Raw genomic sequence first — 23,372 nt, forward strand, 5'->3', positions numbered from 1 at the left:
AGAAGAATTTGCATATAGATGAATTACGAAAGAGGGAAATTTCACCTTATAAATAGATAAGTTGATCTCTCTCTCTCTCTCTCTCTCTCTCTCTCTCTCTCTCTCTCTCTCTCTAACCCCCCAATCATACGCATTTCCTATCTTAAGTTTGCTTTAATCCACCACCACCACCACTTAACCATCACCACCTACCAATTACTCCTTATTAACTTCACCAAACTACTCCTCCTCCTCCACCACCTACTCCCAGTCACTCTCTTTCCATCCCTCTCTCTCCCTCTACCACATCGCTCCCTTTGCTAGAGCGCGCGTCCGGCAGACAATCCATATTCACACTTAAAGGAACTGCCAAGGAAGAGTAACGGCAGTCATTCTTGTGATACACGGAGAGAAATCCAGGGCGGCTGTTTATAGACGGTGCGAGAGAAGGAGTAAGGAGGGAGAAGGGAGAGAGAGAGAGAGAGAGGGAGGGAGGGAGGGAATATATGGAGCTGTAGCGAGACAGAGAGAATGGGGGTCGAGAGAGAGAGAGAGAGAGAGAGAGAGAGAGAGAGAGAGAGAGAGAGAGAGAGAGAGAGAGAGAGAGAGAGAGAGAGAGAGAGAGAGAGAGAGAGAGAGAGATGCAAATAATAGGAAAGGATTAAAATTTTGGGGAGAACAAAATAACAGTGTGAGGGGAGGTTGAGAAAATTAATGCAGGAGGAGGAGGAGGAGGAGGAGGAGGAGGAGGAGGAGGAGGAGGAGGAGGAGGAGGAGGAGGAGGAGGAGGAGGGATACGAATACGGACACGAATACGAAGACAGACTACGTAGAATGAAGAAGAGGATGATGAAGTGGACGGAGTGAGGTGAACTGAATAGAAGGGAATAGAGGAGAGGGAAAAGGAGAGAGTAGAGAGGGAAACCTTAAGAATTGAGGGTCCTTAGGGGGCTGTAATGTCAAGTTAGTCTGCCGAAGAGAGAGAGAGAGAGAGAGAGAGAGAGAGAGAGAGAGAGAGAGAGAGAGAGAGAGAGAGAGAGAGAGAGAGGGCCACTAAAGAACACCAAATATTAAATCTGTTGGTCATAATGCGACTGTTTATGACACGTTGCACTGTTCCTCTCTCTCTCTCTCTCTCTCTCTCTCTCTACTGGCACATTCACATTTACTCTTTTCTCTCGCTTTCAACAGCCCTCTCCATCTCCCTCTCTCCGCCCCTATTTCTCCCTCGCCTCCCTTCTCTCGCCTCTTACGTTTGCCTAATTTGCCTCAGCGAGCAGGGTCCGTGAAGGGCTGTGACGTCACGGAGGGAGGAGGGGGCTGGGGAAGAGGCAAGGGTGAGGAGGAGAGGGAACGAAGGAGAGGGAGGCTTAAGAGGAGAGATGGAAATGCTGGTCTTATTTGAGGAGTAAATATTTCGATGTTCGCTGCTACAGGAGGCGTGGACTGCGCGATGTATGGATGAGGGAATGTGATGAGTTTAAGGTCCGTGTTCAGAAATGCTTTGCTCTCTCACCACGACTATTTTCAAGACTACAGAGATGACTAGCTATGTTTTCTAGAGTGTTTCTCCACTAATAATATAGAAATTTTGTCAATCTGCCTCTAGAACCGTAAAAACGTGCTTAAAAACGCTTTGCTCTCTCACCACGAATATTTTCCAAGGCTACAGAGATGACTAGAGGGGTTTTCTAGTGTGTTTCTCCAATCAGTAATGAAAAATCTTGTCAACCTGTCTCTAGAACCATAAAAACTTGCTTAAAACGCTTAGTTGTCTCACCATGACTATTTTCCAAGGCCACGGAGATGATGAATGGGGTTTTCAAGAGCGTTCCTCCAGTTAATAACGCAGAAATCTTGTCACTCTGCCTCTAGAAGCATAAAAACACCTTTAAAAACTCGTATAAACTTAGATAAAACCTTTTTGAAACATTGGAGGTGAGGTAGAGAAGTGTTTGAGAATACAAGCCTGAGTCTCTGTACTGTGTGTTTCGTTTACTATCAGGATTATTTATTTTTTGCTTTTTCGTTTGAGTTGGACAATGAGTTAGTGATTATTTTCATTCTCTTTACTTTATCTGTTCGTAGCGTGTTGTCATTATTCATGAAGAGAAAAGAAAGCAAGAAATATAGAAAGAAATGAGAAGAAAAAAGGAACAAGGAGAAAAGGCAAAGAAACGAACAATAACATCATCATCACCATAAACAACAACGGAGAGAGAGAGAGAGAGAGAGAGAGAGAGAGAGAGAGAGAGAGAGAGAGAGAGAGAGAGAGAGAGAGAGAGAGAGAGAGAGAGAGAGAGAGACGGAAGGGCAGCGGGCACAAGTGTTTATGGAGGGTAATCACAGTTTATCACATCACCACTGCTCCTCATCTCGCCCTGTGTTTATGAGGCGTTAAAAGCTTCTTACTGGCTGAATATTTGCAAACCGGGCGGAGATGATATGCCAGATGACACACACCGCTGCCACCATTTGTGCTTCAGGTCCGTATTCAGAGACGCTTTGCTCTCTCTCTCTCTCTCTCTCTCTCTCTCTCTCTCTCACCACGACTATTATTCAAGGTCACAAAGATGATTAGCGGGGTTTTCAAGAGTGCTTTTCCAGTTAATAGTGTAGGAATCTTGTCAATCTGCCTCTAGAACCATAAAAACGTGCTTAAAAACGCTCTGCTCTCTTAACAGGACTGTTTTTCAAGGCCACAGAGATGATTAGTGGGATTTTAAGTGTGTTTCTCCAGTTGAGTGTAGAAATCTTGTCAATCTGACTTTAGAACTGTTAAAACACCTTTTAAAACTCATGTAAATTTAAATAAAGACTTTTGAGATAGTGGAAGTGAAGTACAAAAGTGTTTGAGAATACGAGGCTGTGTCACGTAAAGGCAAAACACACACAAAAAAAGGAAAAGAAAAACACTGTCACCACTTGTAATCCACTTATCATAACGCTTACCCTTCTTTCCCTTTAAATTCCACACCAACCCACTTCCATCTCTTCATCCTTACCCCTGAAAACACAAACGATACGAGAGAAGGAAGAGGAAAGAGAAATGAGTCCAGATTCCCCAGACGTTTCCTAGTCGCTTTCAGGGAGGCAAGCGGCGAGGCGACATGAGGCGAACCGCGCTAATTCTCAAGGCGGGAGAACCTTAACTTCCAGCGGCGCGCCTCCTCTTCAGCCCGCGGGAAATGGCCTTCTCGTGTCTCACTGTAAAACGTCCACCGCTGATGAACTGCTGAGGACGACGAGGAGAAAGAGGAAAAGGAGGAAAAGGAGGAGGAGGAGGAGGAGGAGGAGGAGGAGGAGGAGGAGACATTACTGATGAAGAATATACGAGTAGCTAAAAGGACGGAAAATAACAAAAAAAGAAGAATAGAGGAAAAAAAGAAGAAAGAGAAAGAAAACTCGGCGCTGATGAAAAATAAAGAGGATGGAATGAGGCAGAGGAAAAAAAGCACTGATGAAAATGGAGGAGAGGAGAAAGGGGAGAGGAAAGGGTATGAAAAAGGAGGAGAATGAGAAGGAGAAAGAGAAACAGTGCTTATGAAAAATATAGAAGTATAATAGGAGGAGGAGGAGGAGGAGGAGGAGGAGGAGGAGGAGGAGGAGGAGAGGAGGAGGAGGAGAAGAGAATGCGCTGATTAAAATAAGAGGAAAAAGAGCTGAAGCAAGGAGAGAAAAAGACAACTTAGACAGAGAAACGAAATAAAACACTGTCTTTATGAATCGCAACTGGAAGCGTGGTATCCTGAGCTTGCATTCTCAAACATTCCAGCGTCTAATCTTTACTCGTAAATCTTGAGGCTCTGGCACAAGGGAGCTTTCATGATTGTAGCGATATTGTAAACTCCTTCAGTACCATGCCGCGTTTTCATATTCTTTCTGGTTACTATTTAGCGATTTTATACAGCTTCAGATACTTGTGAAGATTAAAATAGTAAAGACTCCGGCCATTAATCTTCTGACCTCCATACGTACTCCAATTCTTGTACGTATCCACTTCACTAACTCACATAAACGCTCACCAGCACCCCATCTTCCACAGACACAAATATACAAAAGGACTCGCAGTATTTTTTGCCTATCCGTCTATGTTTTCGCCGCAAGAGTTACTTAATACCACCTCCTCCTCTCATTCACCTCACTAACTCACGCACACTAATCATACCCAAAATTCATGGTACAAATGCGTCTCAATAATGATAGGGTTAAAGATTTTTCCCCACCCCCACTCGACCACGTGTAACAGACTCTAAGTACTTAAAGTTGACGATATAGAATCTGAAAACCAGTCAACCATTTCACCGTTTTTTGTAGATTTTATGGTTTACTGCATGGAGGAGGACAACCAGGTACTAATGAGAGAATGATAGGTTTAAGAACACGAGTAAACAGAGACACTGATTACTGCAAGGAAGAGGAGAAGAACCAGGAACTAATGAGAGAATGAAGCCTTTAATCCCTTGAGTATACCATGACGCGTTTCCATATCCATTCTGCTTATTATTTGGTGATCTTATACAGCTTCAGAGACTCGTGTGAGGGATTAAGATAGTGAAGACTGTGGCCATTAATCTTCCGACCTCCACAGATTTTTACTAATGTCAATAAAATGGTTTAATCGTACGCAAATAATGTGTCCTGGTACTGAAGGTGTTAAGAACACGAAGAGACAGATACACGAATACTGAGGCCAAGAGAAGGATGGGGAGGGAAGGGTAGGGAAGGGGAGTGGATGGATGGGAGTGGGGGTGATTGCCAACCTCCTCACCCCAGCCCAGCCAGCTCCCTGCACCCTGCCAGATCTGCCTACGAGTTGACGATACATAAACACAAGTCCCCGATATTGGACAAGGCGTGAATCCCAGTTGGCGCGGACACCTCCACACCTCCACGCCATCCACGCCTCCACCCGCACTCCCGGCGACAATAAAGGCTCGGCTAAACTTAGAACCCTCGACCTGTTGTCCCGTTCATGCCATTTTCCAGGCTGGCTCTAAACTACACCAGCTATAAATGGATCTGGCAGCGTGGTTTACTGCGGGAATAACGAGGCTTCAACTGCGCAATATTTCGTTAGGTTACCAGAATACATAGCGCCACCACCACCACCACTACCGCCACCGCCGCCACAGCCACCACGCCCTCGTTTAGCGACATTCAGCTGCTGCGGGAAAAATAGTAATAAAAAGCAGGGAAAAAATAGTAGTTTCTCAGTTTCTCTCATTCATTTCTTCTTCTTTTTTTTCTTTTTTTGTGACGCTCAGTTGTTGAATGAAAATGGGAATATATATATGTTTTCTTTCACTTATTTATTTCTTATTCTTTCGCTCAGTTTTTAGTCTTTATTCTTTCATCTGTCTTCAGTTTTATTTTCCTTTTTGAATTGCGAGAGAAATTCTTTTACTTTTATTTTACTCATCTCTTATTTCTTCATTCGGCTCATCTTTTCTTTTTTACATTTCCCTATTCATCTTAGCGACGATAAAATAAACACACCTTCCTCTCATTTATCACTTAATACGTACTCCAATTCTTGTACGTACCCACTTCACTAACTTACATAAACGCTCACCAGCACCCTATCTTCCACAGACACAAATAGACAAAAGGACTCCAGTATTTTTTTGCCTATCCGTCTGTTTTCCCAGCAAGAGTTACTTAACACCACCACCTACTCTCATTTACTTCACTAACTCATGCATACTAACAGAACATCTTTCTACACACAAAAAGGCAAAAGAACACTAGTATTTTTCAATCTATTTGTCTATGTTTTCCCAGCAAAAGTTACTTAATACCACCTCCTACTCTCATTTACCTCACTAACTCTCGAACACTACAGACACACACACACATACACAAAACACCAGTATTTCCTCACATATCTGTTTCTATTTTCCCAGCAAGAGTTAGTTATTACCTCCTCTCATACTCATTTACCTCACTAACTCACGAAAACACTACACACTACACACACACTACACACACACACACAAAACACCAGTAGTATTTTCCTCACCTATCCGTCTCTGTTTTCCCAGCAAGAGCCGCACGTTTCCTCCATCATTCCCGGGGCTGTACAAGTTCAAATTATGCCACGCCCTCTAAAGCTGGTGTGACAAATGCTTCCCTGGACTGTCGACCCGCACGGAAATTTTACAGAACGCAGCCGCCGTGACAAGTAAACAAATGTCTCGGATAACACGGTACAGGGGACGTCCCGGGCACTCTATCATCGCAACACTGGCTGGCTGGTTGGTGTGTGGCTGTCTGATGGGTGGGTGGCGTGGCATCACTCACCTCAGCCTGCCTCTCTCGCATTACTCGTGTTTGTTGTAGCTGTGAAGCGTGTGTGAGGGTTTTAATGCAAGGTTTTCTATTGGAGGTAGTGTCAGGGCGTCTCTAGGAAGTAAAGTTGTTTATTTGCGTATTGTTCTCTTCGTGGCTTTATTTCTGTGACTGATGTGTGAGTAAGAGGTTTTAATGCAAGGTTTTCTATTCTAGCTAGCGTCAGTGAGTCTCTGGGGAGTAAAGCCGTTTATTTTGCGATTGTTTTCTTTGTGGTTTTCTTTCTCTGGTTGGATGATATTCCTGTATTTTCTTTTTCTTTTTCTTTTTTTGGTAATCGTGGTTTTCTTGGGAAGTTAAAAGCTTTTCATTTCAGGAGAGTATTGGAATGTCTCTAACTTAATCGATCTCTCCCTTGTTATATCGTGGTTTGCTTCTCTAGGAGTGATTATATTAGTGTTTTTGCATATACTTTCCGTTTCTTACTTACTATATCTACTTAACGCAACATAAAGCAGTCGTAATTCATCGTAAAAATACAGTTATAGGTAAAAACATTGTAGTAATCAAAGCCTCCGAACATTTCCTTTAGGCACACGGCATGAAAATAGCCAATACTGATAATTAAATTAATGTATTCCATTAATATAATTAAAAACAGCATGTGGCACGGTTCATAAAGTTAATCTTGCTGCTGATTGGCTGACTGGCTGGGGAGTTGTGATGTCACGGAGCGCACCAACACAACCCTTGCCTGCCTTCCTCCCTTCCTTCCTTCTTTCCTTCATATATTCATTGATTCCTTTTCTTTCCTCTTTCCTCCGTTCACCTTTCTTCTCGTCAGTGTTAGTATCTTTTATTACTTTTTCTTCTTTTTCTCTTCCTTCCTTCCTTCCTTCATACATTCATTAACCAATTCCTTTCCTTTTCTTTCCTCATTTTCCCTTTTCTATCTGTTAATGTTGGTATCCTTTACTACTTACTCATCTTTCTCTCCCTCTTTCCTTTCTTCCTTCCTTCCTTCATACATTCATTACTATCTTTCCTTCCCTCGCTTTCTCATTTTCCCTTTCTTCCTCTCAGTGTTGGTATCCATCGCTACTTACTCACCTTCTTTCTCTCCCTCCTTCCTTCCTTTCCTTCTTCCTTAATTCATTCACTTCTCTCTTCCTCCTATCCTCCTTTCCACATCTCTCTCAAACGATAACAACAGTAGCTGCCTATCCTTTCCGTCCTTTCCCTTCTCTTTCAATCACAAATTCTTTTTCTATCCTCTCACCCTTCCCTTCCCTTCCCACCCACACCGTACCATGCTCTCCTCGCCTCACCGGGCCAGGCAAATGGGTCGGAGGTCTCGGGGGAGGAAGTGCAGGAAGATCCACTAAATATATCGTACTTTGCAAGGCCTAATGGAGCACTTAGCTTGGCCGGCTGTGTTCGCGCCCCGGGGAGTGTGGTGGCCTGGCCTGGGACGCTGGGAGGGGTGCCTTGGCTACGAGTTTTGCTTGTTAAATGTATCAGGGAGTTGTTGTTGAGTTGTTACGTCAGGATAGACAAGTGCGATGTGCGTCTGCTGGATTGATACTGAGGCTCGTAGTCTCAAACACTTCTATGCTTCACTTCCACTATTTCTAAAGGCTTTATTTAAATTTACACGCGTTTCTAAGGGTGATTTTACGGTTCTAGAGGCAGATTGATAAGATTTCTTTATTTTTAACAGGAGAAACTCTTGAAAGTCCGTCTAGTCATCTCTGTGGCCTTGGGAAATTGTCGTGGTAAGAGAGCAAAGGGTTTCTAAATACGGATACAAGAAATTTGCTTGTTGGTGTTAGGAAATTAATGTCCTACGAGGTTAGAATGATAGTGTTTAGAATGTTAGTGTTAAGATGTTTAGAGGTTGAAGTTAAGTTGTTTGGTTTTGATAAGATGTTTAGAGGTTGAAGTTAAGTTGTTTGGTTTTGAAAAGTTCGTGTGTTGGTGTTAGAAATGTCATCCACGGAAGTTATGAAGTTGGCAAGTGAAGTTAAGTAGTTTGTCTTGTAGAGTAAAGAAGTTGGTACATTAGTTACCTTTAGTTAGCGTTCTCATTAGCGTTAGATTGCAACTGTGAGTGCTACGAATAATTAACTCCGAATATGAGAAAACATTTTGGTAATCTACGCGAAAAAAGTAAAAAATTTTCCTCCATTACTTTGAATTTTCTTTGCATACATACACTATATCTTCCCCCTACAATATCCTTTTCTTGTGTGTAATTGTATTCTTTTCCTTACAATATTCGTCACTTTCTTCCTCTTCCCATTTCTTCCTCTTCTCCGTCTTTTCTTCAAGCTAAGAGCCACCACCTAAGGCAGCGAGGGAGTAGGGAGGAGAGAGGCGGGAGGTAGGAGGGGGAGGCGGCACGTAACATAAGAGGACAGGGGAAGAGCTGCTGCAAGACCACAAACTACTCTAAGCTTTTAGCAGCAGCTGGCCGCCATGCCACGCCACGTAGGCTGCGGGGGAAAGCTGGCTAGAATGACTGAGATGCCTTGCTCTTATTACTATCAACCTGTGATCTGAGCCTTGCCATGTTGAACTATTTGGATAACAAAATCGGATTAGCGCGACAGGATTACTTACGGCCATATTCAGACACGTCCAGCTCTTTCACTATGACAATTTTTCAAAGCCACAGAGACGACTATCCGAGTTTTCAAGGCAGTTTCTCCTTTTCATAAACTAGAAATATGGTCAATCTATCTCCTAAACCATAAAAACACCCTTAAAACCATGAGTATCTTCAACTAGCGCCCTTGGAAAGTAGTGATGGTGGGAGAGCAAAGCGTTTCAGAATATGGGCTAGTGTTACCGGGAAAGCGAGACCGAGACAGCGAGACAGGGTTACCAGGTTAGTGAGTCTGAGATAGAGAAACAAAGCAGCGTTGAGTCAGAAACAGAAACAGCCCGCCACCGTTCCAATTTTCTCCAGCTCCCCGTGACATTCCTTTCCAAGAGGGAAGCACCAAGTCACTTCAAGAACTAAACTCATTTCGCCTTTCAGAAGTCCTCGTGTTCTTTATGGAGCGGCGCGCACAGGACCACCAGAGGACACTTGCCATTCTCACCACCTGTTCCTTCTCCTTCCTTGCAAACTAAAACTGTAATTCGGTAAAAAAGAATGTTAATACGTAATCGTTCTGGTAAAGGAACTTGGTAACGACTATTCCTTTCCTATTTAACGAAGGAAAAAATGATTAAACCACATGTATTAGTCGTTAACCCCTTCAGTACTGGGACACATTTTTACCTTGAGATTTGGGGAAGATACCACCACTTTATTGACATTAGGAAGGGTCTATGCAGGTCAGAAGATTAATGGCCACAGTCTTCACTAACCTCCACATGAGTTTCTGAAGCTGTATAACTCGACTAAATAGTAAGCAAAATGAATATGGAAACGCGTCATGGTACTGAAGGGTTTAGGAGTCCAATCTGCTCACAAATACGTATAATATGAAAGAAATTATGAAAAAATGGCTTATATATCTATTTACCGAGAAAAATAGAGATAGGACTTTCTAACCGACCCAGCACCACCATCACACATTTCTATCATCTAACATCGTCATGAAGTAGAGTTTCTCCCCGTTTATCTGCGCCACTGCCTTCCTAACACTGTACACACTTCAGTACCTCCATCACTCACTTGTAACACCTTCCATGACTGTCCTCGCCGCTCACTACACGTTGCATACTTATACAATCATCTAACATTGTCATGAAGTAGAGTTTCTCCGTTTATCTGCGCCACTGCCTTCTTAACACTGTACACACTTCAGTACCTCCTCACTTACTTGTAACACCTTCCATGACTGTCCTCGCCGCTCACTACACGGTGCACACTCTTCACTTCCTCCGCCATACGCGTCTAACAACTTCCAACAACGCCATCAAGAGAAATGTTTACCGTACGTACTTTTCCAGGCTTATCTTGCCCCTCCGCACCCCCGCACTGCTCCACGACGAAGATAAACAATGAGACTCAAAAATCATCCCCGACTTCAAAGGGGCTGGCGTGGCGTCTGGCTCCCGGGATAAACAAAGCGTGTTTACTGTGCGCTGGCGTAACTGGTGCTGCGTTAATTAAGATGCGTGAAATGCTAGCGGGGGAGGTGAGGGAGGCGCTAACACTGGCTGTGATCTTTGCCTCCGTGTGGTGACATAGGAGTAGTAAAAGGACTCGCACTTAGAATTAGAATACTGCATTAGGAAACGTACTTATGCATACCTTGTTAATTGGTGAGTTGATGTGTTTGGTTTGCTTACTCGAGGGAAAAGAGGAGGAGGAGGAGGAGGAGGAGGAGGAGGAGACGGTGGTAGTGGTAGTGGTGGTGGTGGTGGTGGTGGAGTTCGAAGCAGTGAGTCAACCAGCAGTCCATCATTACTCATCCAGTCAGTCAGTCAGTTAGTCAGTCATTAAGATCATTAATCATTTTGTATTTCAAGATCTGAACTCATTTATTTATCTATTTATTTATTTATCTGCTTATCTATTCATTTATTCATTATACTAACCTACGTCAGAGGTGTGTGTGTGTGTGTGTGTGTGTGTGTGTGTGTGTGTGTGTGTGTGTGTGTGTGTGTGTGTGTGTGTGTCTCCATCTGCTCCCCCATCGATTCCCACATGGGTGTTTTAAAGGCGTCTAACCCACATGGGGCTCCTCCTTATTCCGCCCTCCACCTCAACACCTCCACCCATCCACCCACATCACCAGAACCACCTTAACAACCATTCATTCCTTCCTTCTTCCTCTTTCCTCCACACAAACAATAGTATCATGAAAAACTACTCAATCTAAACACTCAATCACCAATCCACATCACCAGAACCACTTGCAATCATCCATCCTTCCCCTCTCCCTCACAAACTGCCACACTTCCACCTTGTCTAGATCCATCCATTCCGCTAGTGGCGAGGCTCAGTGGCGTCTCTCTGAACTATAAGCACGAATGCCCTTTGGTTCGAGCCCAGTGGAAACTCGCAGGTTGGCTCCCCGCTAGTCTGGCCTTTCCTGCCCTGCCTGGCTCGCCTTGAGTGGAGAGGTGAGGGCGCCTAGTCACCCAACTGATGACTCCATCTCAGTCACTGTTAGCAATCGCGAATACGCCAAAATACGCAGCCCTGAACCTTACCGCCGCGGGACACTGAGGTGGATATTGCTTGCCGCTGTGTTTGCTCCTGGGAATTCTGGTCAGTTATATTTCACGGTGGAACGAGGCTTGACGTTCCATAGAGCGAAACGGCGCATGTACGAACACACATATATACAAGTCATGAACGCACTCGCATCCCGGTAGGACATGTTTACAGTGCGCAGGGCATTTCACGTTGTTTTGCTCACGATATCTTGCTGAACCCTACGTAAGCCGCGTTATGCCGTGAGGGAGCTAGGCGGCCATCATCACCCGTAGTCTGCACCGTGTCGGGAAATGCTTCGTTGCTTTGTTCTCTTATAAGGAGTGTTCTCAAGGCCGCACGGGTCATTAGGCTAGTTTTCGTGTGTGTTTCTGGCCGTGATGACGCAAAATTGTTGTCAAATTATCACTGGAACTCTTGGAAATCGCAGTACTTTACACTACGGTATGTTAATAACAGTTGGAGGGTGTTTAGAATCTCAAACTCTCACTAATATCATGAAAACACACTCAAAGAATGCCAGAAACTTTGAAGAGAGCCTATTAAAAGTCAAACTATTACTCGTACCCATTCAAAGGTATCTATATAATAAGAAATATAAAGTAAAGACGAAAGTATTTTAAATGGTCGCCTCTAGCCAAAATCACAGTAACTTCCACCATACCCAGCTAAGACTAATTACAACATAGCATCTTCTACAAAGCATCACTCAAATCGCTCCCCCCAAAAAAGACCACTAACAAAAAGCTCGAACTTGTAACCATTTCCTCACGAGCAGGAGTAACAAAACCTGCAACAAAGGTCCACACTACTTCGAGGAGTATTTTCCGGAAACACCAACGCTGAGAATTAAGCAAAAATCCCCCCAATGTTGTAAGTATCAGAGCGAATGTAACAAGTTGTGTGCGCCGGCAAGGAACTCCGCCAAGAGAGAGCACGCATTTATCCCGAGAAAGTTGGGAGTGCAAAACTTGAGAAACAATTGTAGCAGTGAACGTCCCGTGAGAGAGAGAGAGAGAGAGAGAGAGAGAGAGAGAGAGAGAGAGAGAGAGAGAGAGAGAGAGAGAATCGCTGTCCTAATAATAAAAAAATATCACGGCTTCACACACACACACACACACACGAGTACTCATCACACACTCACCAATCTCTCTCTCTCTCTCTCTCTCTCTCTCTCTCTTTTTCCCTCCCTCCTTCCCTTTCCTTGCCACTTTCCTTCCATCCCTCCCTCCGTACCCCGTCTCTCCCTCCTTCCCCTGCATCAATATTCATGAGGCCAGTCCTTACCTTCAACTTCACCTCAGAGCGAGAAAGCTGGCGATCCGTTAACTTAATTATTCAAGTTTCAGAGAAGAGGGAGAAGGAAGGAAGAGAGATAGGAAGGAAGGATCTCTCTCTCTCTCTCTCTCTCTCTCTCTCTCTCTAACTATTTTTCAAAGCCATACAGCTGATTTTTCGGGTTCTCAAGACTGTTTTTCCTGTTACTATTGTAGAAGTCTTGCTAATTTGTGAGTAAAAACGTTAAAATACAGTTGAAATGCGTGTCACTTCAACTATAAAACGTTTTGAATGTAATGGAGGTGCGGTGCGGAAGTGTTTCAGTACATTGTCCTTTGCGTGTGTGTGTGTGTGTGTATTTGTGTGTTATGTGTTATCCCAGTCCACCATCCCTACCTTCCTCTGTTCCTCCCTACAGTGAGAGCATAAAGTCCACCTCCCCCTATACACAAACCCAGGAGTTCCCAGCTTATATACGCACAGAGATCGTTACTGTGGAGGGGAAAAAAATAACTGCGGGAACTGTAATGAATAAATGGCCGAGTGAGTGTTTGCCCTTGTAGTTCGAGTCATTTAGGTCTGCAGATCGAGTCTTTTAAGTTAGCTCATTCCCTCCAGCCTTTCCTTACATACCAGGGCATTTATTCGTTCACTCAGCATTGCGGGCGGAAGAAAGGATTAAGAGAGGACTATAAAACAAAGGCAGGCATTGTCAAGCTCAATCAGCAGAAGTGGGGCAAGTGGAGAGCTTCGTTTGCGAGACATCCACAATGAACAGTCAATGGCGTATTCCAATCAGACGAGGACGAGGACAAGGACGAGGTGGAATAGGAGGAACGGAAGCGGCAGGGCAGGAGGAAGAGAGACGGGGTTAGTTTACCATCACTGGGCTTGTTGTGATGTTGGTTACGAGCGCAGTGGTGGGATGGCTGTGCACTGCAGGAGGAGGAACGAGTATGAGATATATTGACGGTCTCTCCGGCAGGGATATAGACAGGCAGGGACAGAGGGAGACAGGTAGACAGGGACAGTATTAAAGAGACATACAGGTGGACAGATACGAAGATGCAGTAATAGAAAGGCTGAGACAAACAGACACAATAAAGAGACCTGCAGACAGACAGTCAAGCGAACTATGAGAAATATTGACAGATTGATAGACATGAAAGCACATTTTGAGGAAGGAAAGTGGGTAGGCTGGTGCATTATAAGGCAGACAAGCAGCAGACAGGCAGGCAAGCAGAAAGGCATGTAGAAGGCAAACAGGCAGGCAGGCAGGAGGCCCACTGTTGCGTGGGAATAAGGGAACCGAATAACAACCCAACGCTAGTCTTTAGAGAGGAGAAGAAAGGAAGGTGATGGATAGAACGACGGAGGAAAAGGAGAGAAAGGAAGGGGAAGAGAAAAAAAAGAGACGGTGAGGAAAAGACTGCTATTGGGAACGAGGGTGAGAAAATACGACGTGAGAGCAGCGGCGGCGGCGGTGGCGGCAGAGGCAGGCAGAAGAAGAAAAGAAAAGATGGAGATTAACCTAAGAAACTGGGACGAAAAACGGGCCGTAATTTAGATGATGGGGCAGGCGGCGGTGGAGGCGATGGCGGTAGTGGTGGTGGAAGGCGAGGAAAAAGAATAGACATGACAGGAAGCTTCTAAAACGAGAGAAAATAAGGAAGGGAATATAAACTAGAATAGATAGGTGAAGGAGACTTTACGTTAAATTATCATATTATATAACACCGGTCTTGAAAGCTTAATTGGTGCTGCTGCAGGAATAGACTAAAAACACCATTCTTCCATATTTAGTAGTTTATTATGTAAGAGAGGAGGACTGGCCAAGAACAACAAAAATATAAAGAACAAAAGACCCCACTCAGTTGCCAGTCTCCTTACAGAGCCGATAGAATTAGCCAAAGGATAGGAACAAAAAGGTCTTAAAATGTTGCTGTTGGAATGTAGTTAATAAAAGAGCTGGGTGTGTATTCTATATAAAAGCACAACACCTTATCTTCCTCCATACTCGAAAGCTTCATTCTACCAAAGGAAAAACATGAAAAAAAAAAAATCCTTTCATTCCATATTTTTCATCGGGGTTATAGTTAGCAAAGTAAGCGACAAGGAGTGAATTCCACGTCAAAATATACCTTCCATATTTTCCAGCGGATTCGAAAGCTTGAGTCTACTAATCGGATAGAGTCAAAAACACCATTCCTTCCGTATTTTGCAAGCGGAATGACGTTACAAATCGGCTTATTGATTCACCATTCTTAGCTTTCGCACGACATCACGCTACCATCACCACCACCACCACCACCACTGACGCAGAGAAATAACTGTGATTGTGGCAAAGAAATAACACGTGATTGTGGGGAAAAATAACCGTGATTGTTGAGAGGAAGAAGAAAAACATGATTGAAGGAAGAAAATGACTATGACTGTGATAGGAAGGGAGAAAACTGTGATAAGAAGAAATAACCGATTCTGAGGGAAGAAGTAACTGTGACTGACTTTCTCCGACCCTTGCATTTTCTAGTACTGGTGAGAGAGAAGCGGGAAGGAAGCGATTGAGTCTCATCCGCTTATCCCTCACTCGCTCTCCTCTCCTCTCCCTCTCCCACTTGCCTCAGATAGCCATGCATTGTGGTCTGAACGCTCCTCGAAGACACAGCTTTGACCAAGATGCAATTTAGCTGTCATTACCAGAGAGAGAGAGAGAGAGAGAGAGAGAGAGAGAGAGAGAGTGTATGTTTGATGTATCTAAGTTCAATATCTCTATACTCACATGTGTTAAGTAATCTCACGGGCTACCTGGTCATTGATTACACACACGCACATGCACGCGCACACATACAGCACACACAACATACAACACAACATACAACACACACACACACACACACACACACACACACACACACACACACACACACACACACACACACACACACACACACACACAACACACACAACACAATCCACAACACACACAACACAACACAACACAACACAACACAACACTCAACACAACACAACACACACTCCTCAACACAACACAACACACACTCCCTCAACACAACACAACACACACTCCCACAACACAACACACACTCCCTCAACACAACACAACACACACACACACACAACACAACACACAACACACACACACACACAACACAACACACACACACACACAACACAACACAACACACTCCTCAACACAACACAACACACACACCACAACACAACACAACACACACTCCCTCAACACAACACACACCCTCAACACAACACAACACACACACACACACACACACACACACACACACACACACACACCCTCAACACAACACAACACACACACACAGGCTGCAACTTAAAAAAAAGGAAGGTACTATTACTACTACTACTACTGCTACTACGATGCTCTGGTGAAATTTAAGCCTAATCAGTTGAAAAAATAAGAAGAAAGTCCATACATCATGAAAACTAACCTTTCTTGGCCTCATTATCCAGTTTGGCGTCTAAATATTCCAAGTAGTTGGTTTGTGGTGCATCTTCCTCCATAGAACTGGTTGGACAGTTCTGCCATGGAGCTACAGAGATACTGCCTTGCTCCAACAGGCTGGTCATTTACCTTCCACACAGCTCAGCCTCACTTCCACACTGAAAGATTGCATTAAAACTCTTTATCTTACTTTTGGTCAATGTTCAATAATATAAAGAAAACAAGCCACCATCTCACTCACTCACTCACTAATACTTCCTAATTTCTAACTCTTATTACCACACTAAGCATTTCATGTGGGAAACAGCAGCAAATACCGGGAAACACTGAAAACTGAAGGAAATATTGAGAGTTGACACGGGGAAGGCCGGGGGTTCGTGGGGCGGGGTGTTGGTCAGGGTCATGGTGGCCGCCGGGCAGTCTAAACGGGGCTATAAAAAAACACTACCTTATTTAACACAGTAATGGCTATTTATCTACTTTGGTGGTTGATTCTGGCTATGCTTCACTCACTGGGTCTGGAAACACAGGGGGAATGCAAACAAACATTGGTGAACTGACCTGCGGGGGGTGGGGGGGAAAGACACGGCAGAGGTGTCTGTGGCACAATATTTACGTACGTAATTCATTTTAAAAATCACCACAAGAAAAAGGGTCCCAGACTGAAATGTACTATTGTTTTAGACGAGACAAATACTTAAACTAAAAACCAAAATATAAAAACGTAACCGGGTGGAATGTTTACAAAACGATCTCAAATCAGCGGTCTTTATTTGAAAATAACGGTGCACAAATACATCATAATGTCGAGAAGGAAAACACAGCCACACTATATCATGTTACACTTTCTGAATAAGAAAAATTTTCGCTTTCCAGCCAAATAAGGAAAACGCAGTTTCCTCGTCGTATAAAGATTTTTTATTTTCTATTTTGGTACCGTTAAAATTTTTTAATTTGAAAATACGAATAGTTAGGCTAAATATCAAGGAATATTATTACTTGGGTCATATTTTCCATATATTTTAGGTGTTATATCAAGCACCAAAACAATCCTAGGCGTGCTAGTTAAAAAAAGTTAAAATTATACAAAGCCGAAAGTGTTATTTCGACGATAAACAAAACATCACAGCTAGACACGATATTATTACAGATTATAACTTGATTTACATTTCTATCAATAAATAAAAAACAAAAACAATGCAAACTCAAACAAGAAACGAGAAAAAATCGTGATGTGAAGCCGAAGTAGCTTTTTTTGCACCTTTTCTCACCACCTCAATCCCCCCTCCCATCCCTCCCACATACCTCCCCATCCCTCCACTACCACCTCCTCCACCTACTTCCCTAAAAGCAACTACAAACACCTGCAAAACACTGGAAACACGCCCTAAATCATTACGCTGCAGGGCGAAGGAACGAAGCTGGCAGCAGCGCGGCGGGGCTGGCGGGGTTGGCGGGTCGGAGCGCCAGGGATGCATTGGTGTGGTGGCGGTGGCGTGTGTGTGTGTGTGTGTGTGTGTGTGTGTGTGTGTGTGTGTGTGTGTGTGTGTGTGTGTGTGTGTGTGTAGTGGTTTAGTGATGAGGTGAGGTGAGGTGAGGTGAGGTGTGGTGTGGTGATACTGATGTGAAGTGAGGTAGTGGTGTGATGTGTAGATGAACTGAGATGTGGTGAGGTGTGGTGGTGGTGGTGTGGTGTGGACATGAACTGAGGTGTGGTGTGATGAGGTGAGGTGGTGTGGTGTGGTGTGATGAGGTGAGATGAGGTGAGGTGAGGTGAGGTGAGGTGAGGTGAGGTGTGGTGTGGTCTAGTGTAGTGTGGTGTGGTGTGGTGTGGTGTGGTGTGGTGGATGTGTGTGTGTGTGTGTGTGTGTGTGTGTGTGTGTGTGTGTGTGTGTGTGTGTGTGTGTCAGATAAAAACAACTGAAAACCACAAAGATAACCCAACACGCAGTTAAACAACGCAAAACATTAGTAGTAGTCAAATATCACACGTGTAACCACTCAACAACCAAGTAACAACTCATTCTCCTTATTTCAACCTATCATTACGAAGAAACGTATCCAAACCCACTATATCTTGCAATACCCACTGATCATCCTTACAAAATCTAATTACTTGCCTTAAAACACCTCTAGGTAACTAATATGATATGTAGGCACACAAATTACTTAGATACAATGCTTACTGAGCCAGGAGGGTTGGAGGAGTGAGGTGAATGTGTCCATGACGGTGTCTAACGAGCAAATAGATGCGTCAGGATGGTGTGGGGGGGTATTTATAGACTCGGTTTGTGACGTCAAGGCGTTGGGCGTTTCTGATTGGCGGAGCTGTTTCTCTAATTATGATCGTTAGTACGCTTTGAAATAAATATACGAGTTTGCTGATGTATTAAAAATGACATCGTTTTTTTGTTTATAGTGTTGGTTCGTGAATACTGAAGGCTAGAAGTTATTTACAGTATTCACTTGTCCTTATAATTACCTTACTAATGTCTCGCGATTCATATCCTTTTCTATAACACTTCTATCTTACGTCTCCACTGCTTTCATAGGTTCTAGTTAAAGCGACGCAAGTTTTTTAAGTATGTTTTTACGGTTTTAGTGACAGATTAACTTTATTTGTGCATTATTAGCAGGAGAAGCACTCTTGGAAACCCTGTTAGTCATCTCTGTGGCCTTGGAAAACAGTCGTGGTGAGAGAATCTGAACGACATCCACTCCCTACTCTCTCTCTCTCTCTCTCAAAACGCACATACGGACGCCAGGCACACAGATATACATACACATACATATAACCACGCAAGACTATATGTATATTTGTTTACCTATCTGTCTGCCTGTTTGTCTGTCTGTCTCTTCCTCGGATCTTTCCTCCAGGGACAAGGCTACATCTGTCCACATTATACCCTTTTGGATAATGTGGGTAGATGTGTCATGTTATACCCCCCCCCCCTCGTATCAAGCCTAGCATCACAGTACCGTTCAATTTTATACAGTACACACACACACATAGACACACACACACACACACACACACACACACACACACACACACACGCGTATACATATAAAAGCCTGACATGAGGTTAGTTAATGGTTTTCAATAACGACAGTTGTAATGTTTATTTTTGTAAAATTTCACCCACTGACTCTTATTAATCCATTTTGTCACGGTGTTGTTTATGAATTTATTGACGTTACTGATGTGTGTTGGTATTATTCGCGTTATTAACAGAGTGAGTTTTGCATTGCGTTGTTTTGTTCCCGAGGTGTTGTGGTGTGGTGTCAGGCAATGAACCACTAGGTGACAATAATGGACCGTATTCAGAAACGCTTTGCTCTCTCACCACGACTATTTTCCAAGGCCACATAGATGATTAGTCGAGTTTTCAAGAGTGTTTCTCTAGATAATAATGTAGAAATCTTGTCACTCTGCCTCTAAAACTATAAAAACTCTCTGCTCTTTCACTACGACTACTTTCCAAGGCCGCAGAGAAGATTAACCGAGTTTTCAAGTGTTTCTCCAGGTAATAATGTATAAATCTTGTCACTCTGCCTCTAGAACCATAAAAACTTGCTTAAAACCATTTTCCAAGGACACAAAGAGTTTTCAAGAGTGTTTATACAGCTAATAATGTAAAAAATCTTGTCACTGTCTCTAGAAGCATAAAAAAACACCTTGAAAATTCGTTTAAGTTTAAATAAAGCTCTTTAGAATATTGAAGGTGAAGCACAGAAGCGTTTGAGAATACGAGCCACTTTATCTCTAGACTCAGGTTTCGTGGATTCACACATGCCTATATAACGTTTGCTAACCCACTTACTATTTACTCAACCATATCCACCTACGCACATTCATCCACACAAAACCATAACTCCATCCACCGATTCACACTCACCAGCTGCTAAGACCAGGTTGACCCAGACTCAGCAGCCGCGCGAATTTATAACAGAGATCCATAATTTATCATCAAAATGCGCCTTGTTTTTCTCCTCTCCCTATGACATGTTTCAGCACTAAACAGCATTAAAAAAAAAGAAAAGAAAACAGAGAAAGAAGCACTAATGACCCTTAAATGACACGAGTGCAAGGGGTGACAAAGATGACAACAGCAACACTCCAGGCATCACAAACACTCAGAGCGAAATGAAGCACGAATGAGATGTGAGGAATGACGTGAAAGCAGTAACACTTCCACCACTCACCACTCACCACATCGTAAAAAAAACATGAACGACCTGACAATGATAGGAGTGCATGAGGTGTAATCAAGCTTGGGCATTACAAGCAAAGTGGCGGAGGGAGAGAGGCGGTGAGGGGGCGAGGTGAGGCAAGGCTGGGGGTTGGCGGTACTGTTGCTGCTGCTGCTCCCTTGCCGCTCGATTGTGGGCTACCATAAACACCGGTGTAAGTGGCACTCGTGGTGATAAGTGGCGATATTAGGGTAAGCTTGGCCGCGGGCAGGGATCCGGCTAGCACAGTCCAGCCGTACCAGCTAAGTGATCTCCTTGTGTGTGTGTGTGTGTGTGCAGGAGAGTGGTAAGGAATTTCAGTATTCTCGGCTATCTTATCTGAATCACTATACGCTAGGACTTCCTCAGGGTGTGTAGGATACGTGGCAGAAGGACTCTAGTTATGAATGCTCTTGTTTCTTGATGATTGTGTGGAAAGATTGCTTTTTCCTGGTTCCGTTGTTTGTATGGTGTATGAAGTATGGAAGATTTGGCAGGACATCTCGCCTTCCTTCCTTCCTTTTCCTTTCTTCCTTCTTTCCTTCTCTCTTCTTCTTTACTCCTTTCCTTCCCAGCTCCCTATCGTCTCTTAACAGTCACGCTTCTCCCCTTCCTCACCCTAACGTTTTCTAATTCCCATGCATCTATAAGGAACGTTTCTGAATCCCCCTTAGCCCTCTCCGGGGAATGTTTTATTCTCTTTCCTCAGAATCACGTTTTCTGATTCCTGTTGCTTCGTTTTCTTTGATGGATGTAATTTTTCCACTCATTCTCTCTTCTCGACCTCATGTTCTCTAATTTTGCGACGTCGTTTTCTATGAGATACTTTTTCTATCACTGTTTTCTTTTCTTCTCTCCCTCTGCGCTACGCTCTCTGATTCCCGCTTCCCAGTTTTCTGTGGCCAACGTTTCCCGGGCAATCGACATGCGTGTATTTTATTCGTTCAGTTCGTGGGTGGGGAGAAAATGCTCCTCGCCCACAAAGCCTTAAGCTGGAGGGGGGAAATTCAATGTATTCTATTGTAGCATTTGCAGGAAGGTGGCGCCGCGATCCCAGTGTCCGTAAAGCGTTGAGTTGTGACGCGCGGAAATACAAATATCAAAACAAAGGCTGCATATCTTCTTGCCAGGAGAGAGAGAGAGAGAGTGAGAGTGTACGTGTGTTGTGTGCATGCCTGTGTATATGTGTTTGCGTGTGTGTGCGTGCGTGCGTGTGTGACTCCTTGCATAATACATTCCCCTTTATTGGGCAGGTGCGAGCATTCTAGTCCTCAGGTACATTACGGCGCTATAAATTATGTATTCTTTCATTCTCCCTCTTTGTATCACCTCCCCCATTTTTACCATTATCCTCCCTCTCCCTCTCCCTTCCTTCTTTTCGCCTCCCTTACTCTCTCTCTCTCTCTCTCTCTCACACACACACACACACACACACTCGTTCCTTCTCTGTATCCTCCTTCACCCTTCATCTATAAATTCCACAATCCGACCTTGCTATTCCTCGTGTTTGTTTCCCTAAAGCATCTAATCAACTCTCTATCCCTCCTCTGGTCTCATTATTCTTTGCGCTACTATCCTTTCCTCCCCCTTTCTGACATTTGAATCTTCAGTAAGTCAAACATTTATTCCTCCCTGTGTTATTCCAGTCTTCTCGTCCCTCAGTCGCCTCTCCCTCCCCGGTTCGCGATCTCTGACATTAAGGCAAATAACCCACAGCCCGCAGACGCCGCTAGAGGTAAAGATAGAGCTAATAAACGCGCCAGAGTCTTCCCCCGCAGCCGCCATAAACCGTAGAGTCAAGATTTACACGCACGAAATTAGAGTTTGGGGAGCGGCTGGACAGAATAGCTAGTCAGGGAGTCAGGAAGGAAGGAAGGGAAGAGAGAGAGAGAGAGAGAGAGAGAGAGAGAGAGAGAGAGAGAGAGAGAGAGAGAGAGAGAGAGAGAGAGAGAGAGAGAGAGAGAGAGAGAGAGAGAGAGAGAGAGAGAGAGAGAGAGAGAGAGAGAGAGAGAGAGGTTTGCGTGCTTTCTGATGAGTCCTCCCGTTTGTCGTTTTCTATTTCCTGTTCCTTCCGTCTCTTATGCTTCTTCGCCACGTCTCCTTCTCTTCCTCCTCCTCCTTTTTCGCCTCCTCCTCCCTCTTCCTCTTCCTCTCAGCATCACCCAGAGGGAAAAAGAAAGGAAAGATTCTCACGTGTCTTTTTCCTCCTTTTATTTTCCTTTTTTTTTTTAATTTTTTTAAGGAAAGTTAAAGAAAGTGAAGGGAAAAAAATTTGCTTCTAAGTGTTGAGTGAAGGAAAATATTATGTAGGTTGATGGAAATATTACTTGTTGATATGTTCTCTCTCTCTCTCTCTCTCTCTCTCTCTCTCTCTCTCTCTCTCTCTCATCACTCTAGCATAATCTTTCTCTTTCTTAAATCCTCTCCTGATGAAATCCCGAGAGAGAGAGAGAGAGAGAGAGAGAGAGAGAGAGAGAGAGAGAGAGAGAGAGAGAGAGAGAGAGAGAGAGAGAGAGAGAGAGAGAGTGTTGATCCTCTCCTCGTGGACTTAACTCTCACTATACAGGCGTGAGGGAGCCCTTACACTGCACACACACACACACACACACACACACACACACACACACACACACACACACACACACACACACACACTAATACTTCCTCTCCCCTTCCCTCCTTCTCTCGCTCTTCTTTATCCTCATCACTATTCTCTCTCTCTCTCTCTCTCTCTCTCTCTCTCTCTCTCTCTCTCTCTCTCATACACACACACACACACACACACAGAGAGAGAGAGAGAGAGAGAGAGAGAGAGAGAGAGAGAGAGAGAGAGAGAGAGAGAGAGAGAGAGAGAGAGAGAGAGAGAGAGAGAGAGAGAAATTAAAAACACTCATTCATTAGCCTGAAATT

The 23,372-nt window shown here is 43.9% G+C and overlaps 1 protein-coding gene across 3 annotated transcripts in view; it reads right to left on the reverse strand.

Moving 5' to 3' along the window:
• Window positions 1–18,476, reverse strand: part of LOC123515728 (vam6/Vps39-like protein) — a 39,952-nt gene extending 21,476 nt beyond the window's left edge. For 2 of the 3 annotated variants that reach the window (XM_045274585.1, XM_045274584.1), the window contains exons 1-2: window positions 18,416–18,476; window positions 16,216–16,387 (exon numbers count right to left, since the gene is read on the reverse strand). In XM_045274585.1, the coding sequence (XP_045130520.1) occupies window positions 16,216–16,354 (139 nt within the window). In that variant the 5' untranslated portion in view covers window positions 16,355–16,387; window positions 18,416–18,476. Of the gene's footprint in view, window positions 1–16,215; window positions 16,388–18,415 lie in introns of those variants that run through there. The other variant, XM_045274586.1, reaches the window with a different exon arrangement.
• Window positions 18,477–23,372: the final 4,896 nt, after the last annotated feature.

This window comes from Portunus trituberculatus, chromosome 39 (assembly GCF_017591435.1).
Source record: "Portunus trituberculatus isolate SZX2019 chromosome 39, ASM1759143v1, whole genome shotgun sequence".
Classification (NCBI taxonomy): Eukaryota; Metazoa; Arthropoda; class Malacostraca; order Decapoda; family Portunidae; genus Portunus; species Portunus trituberculatus.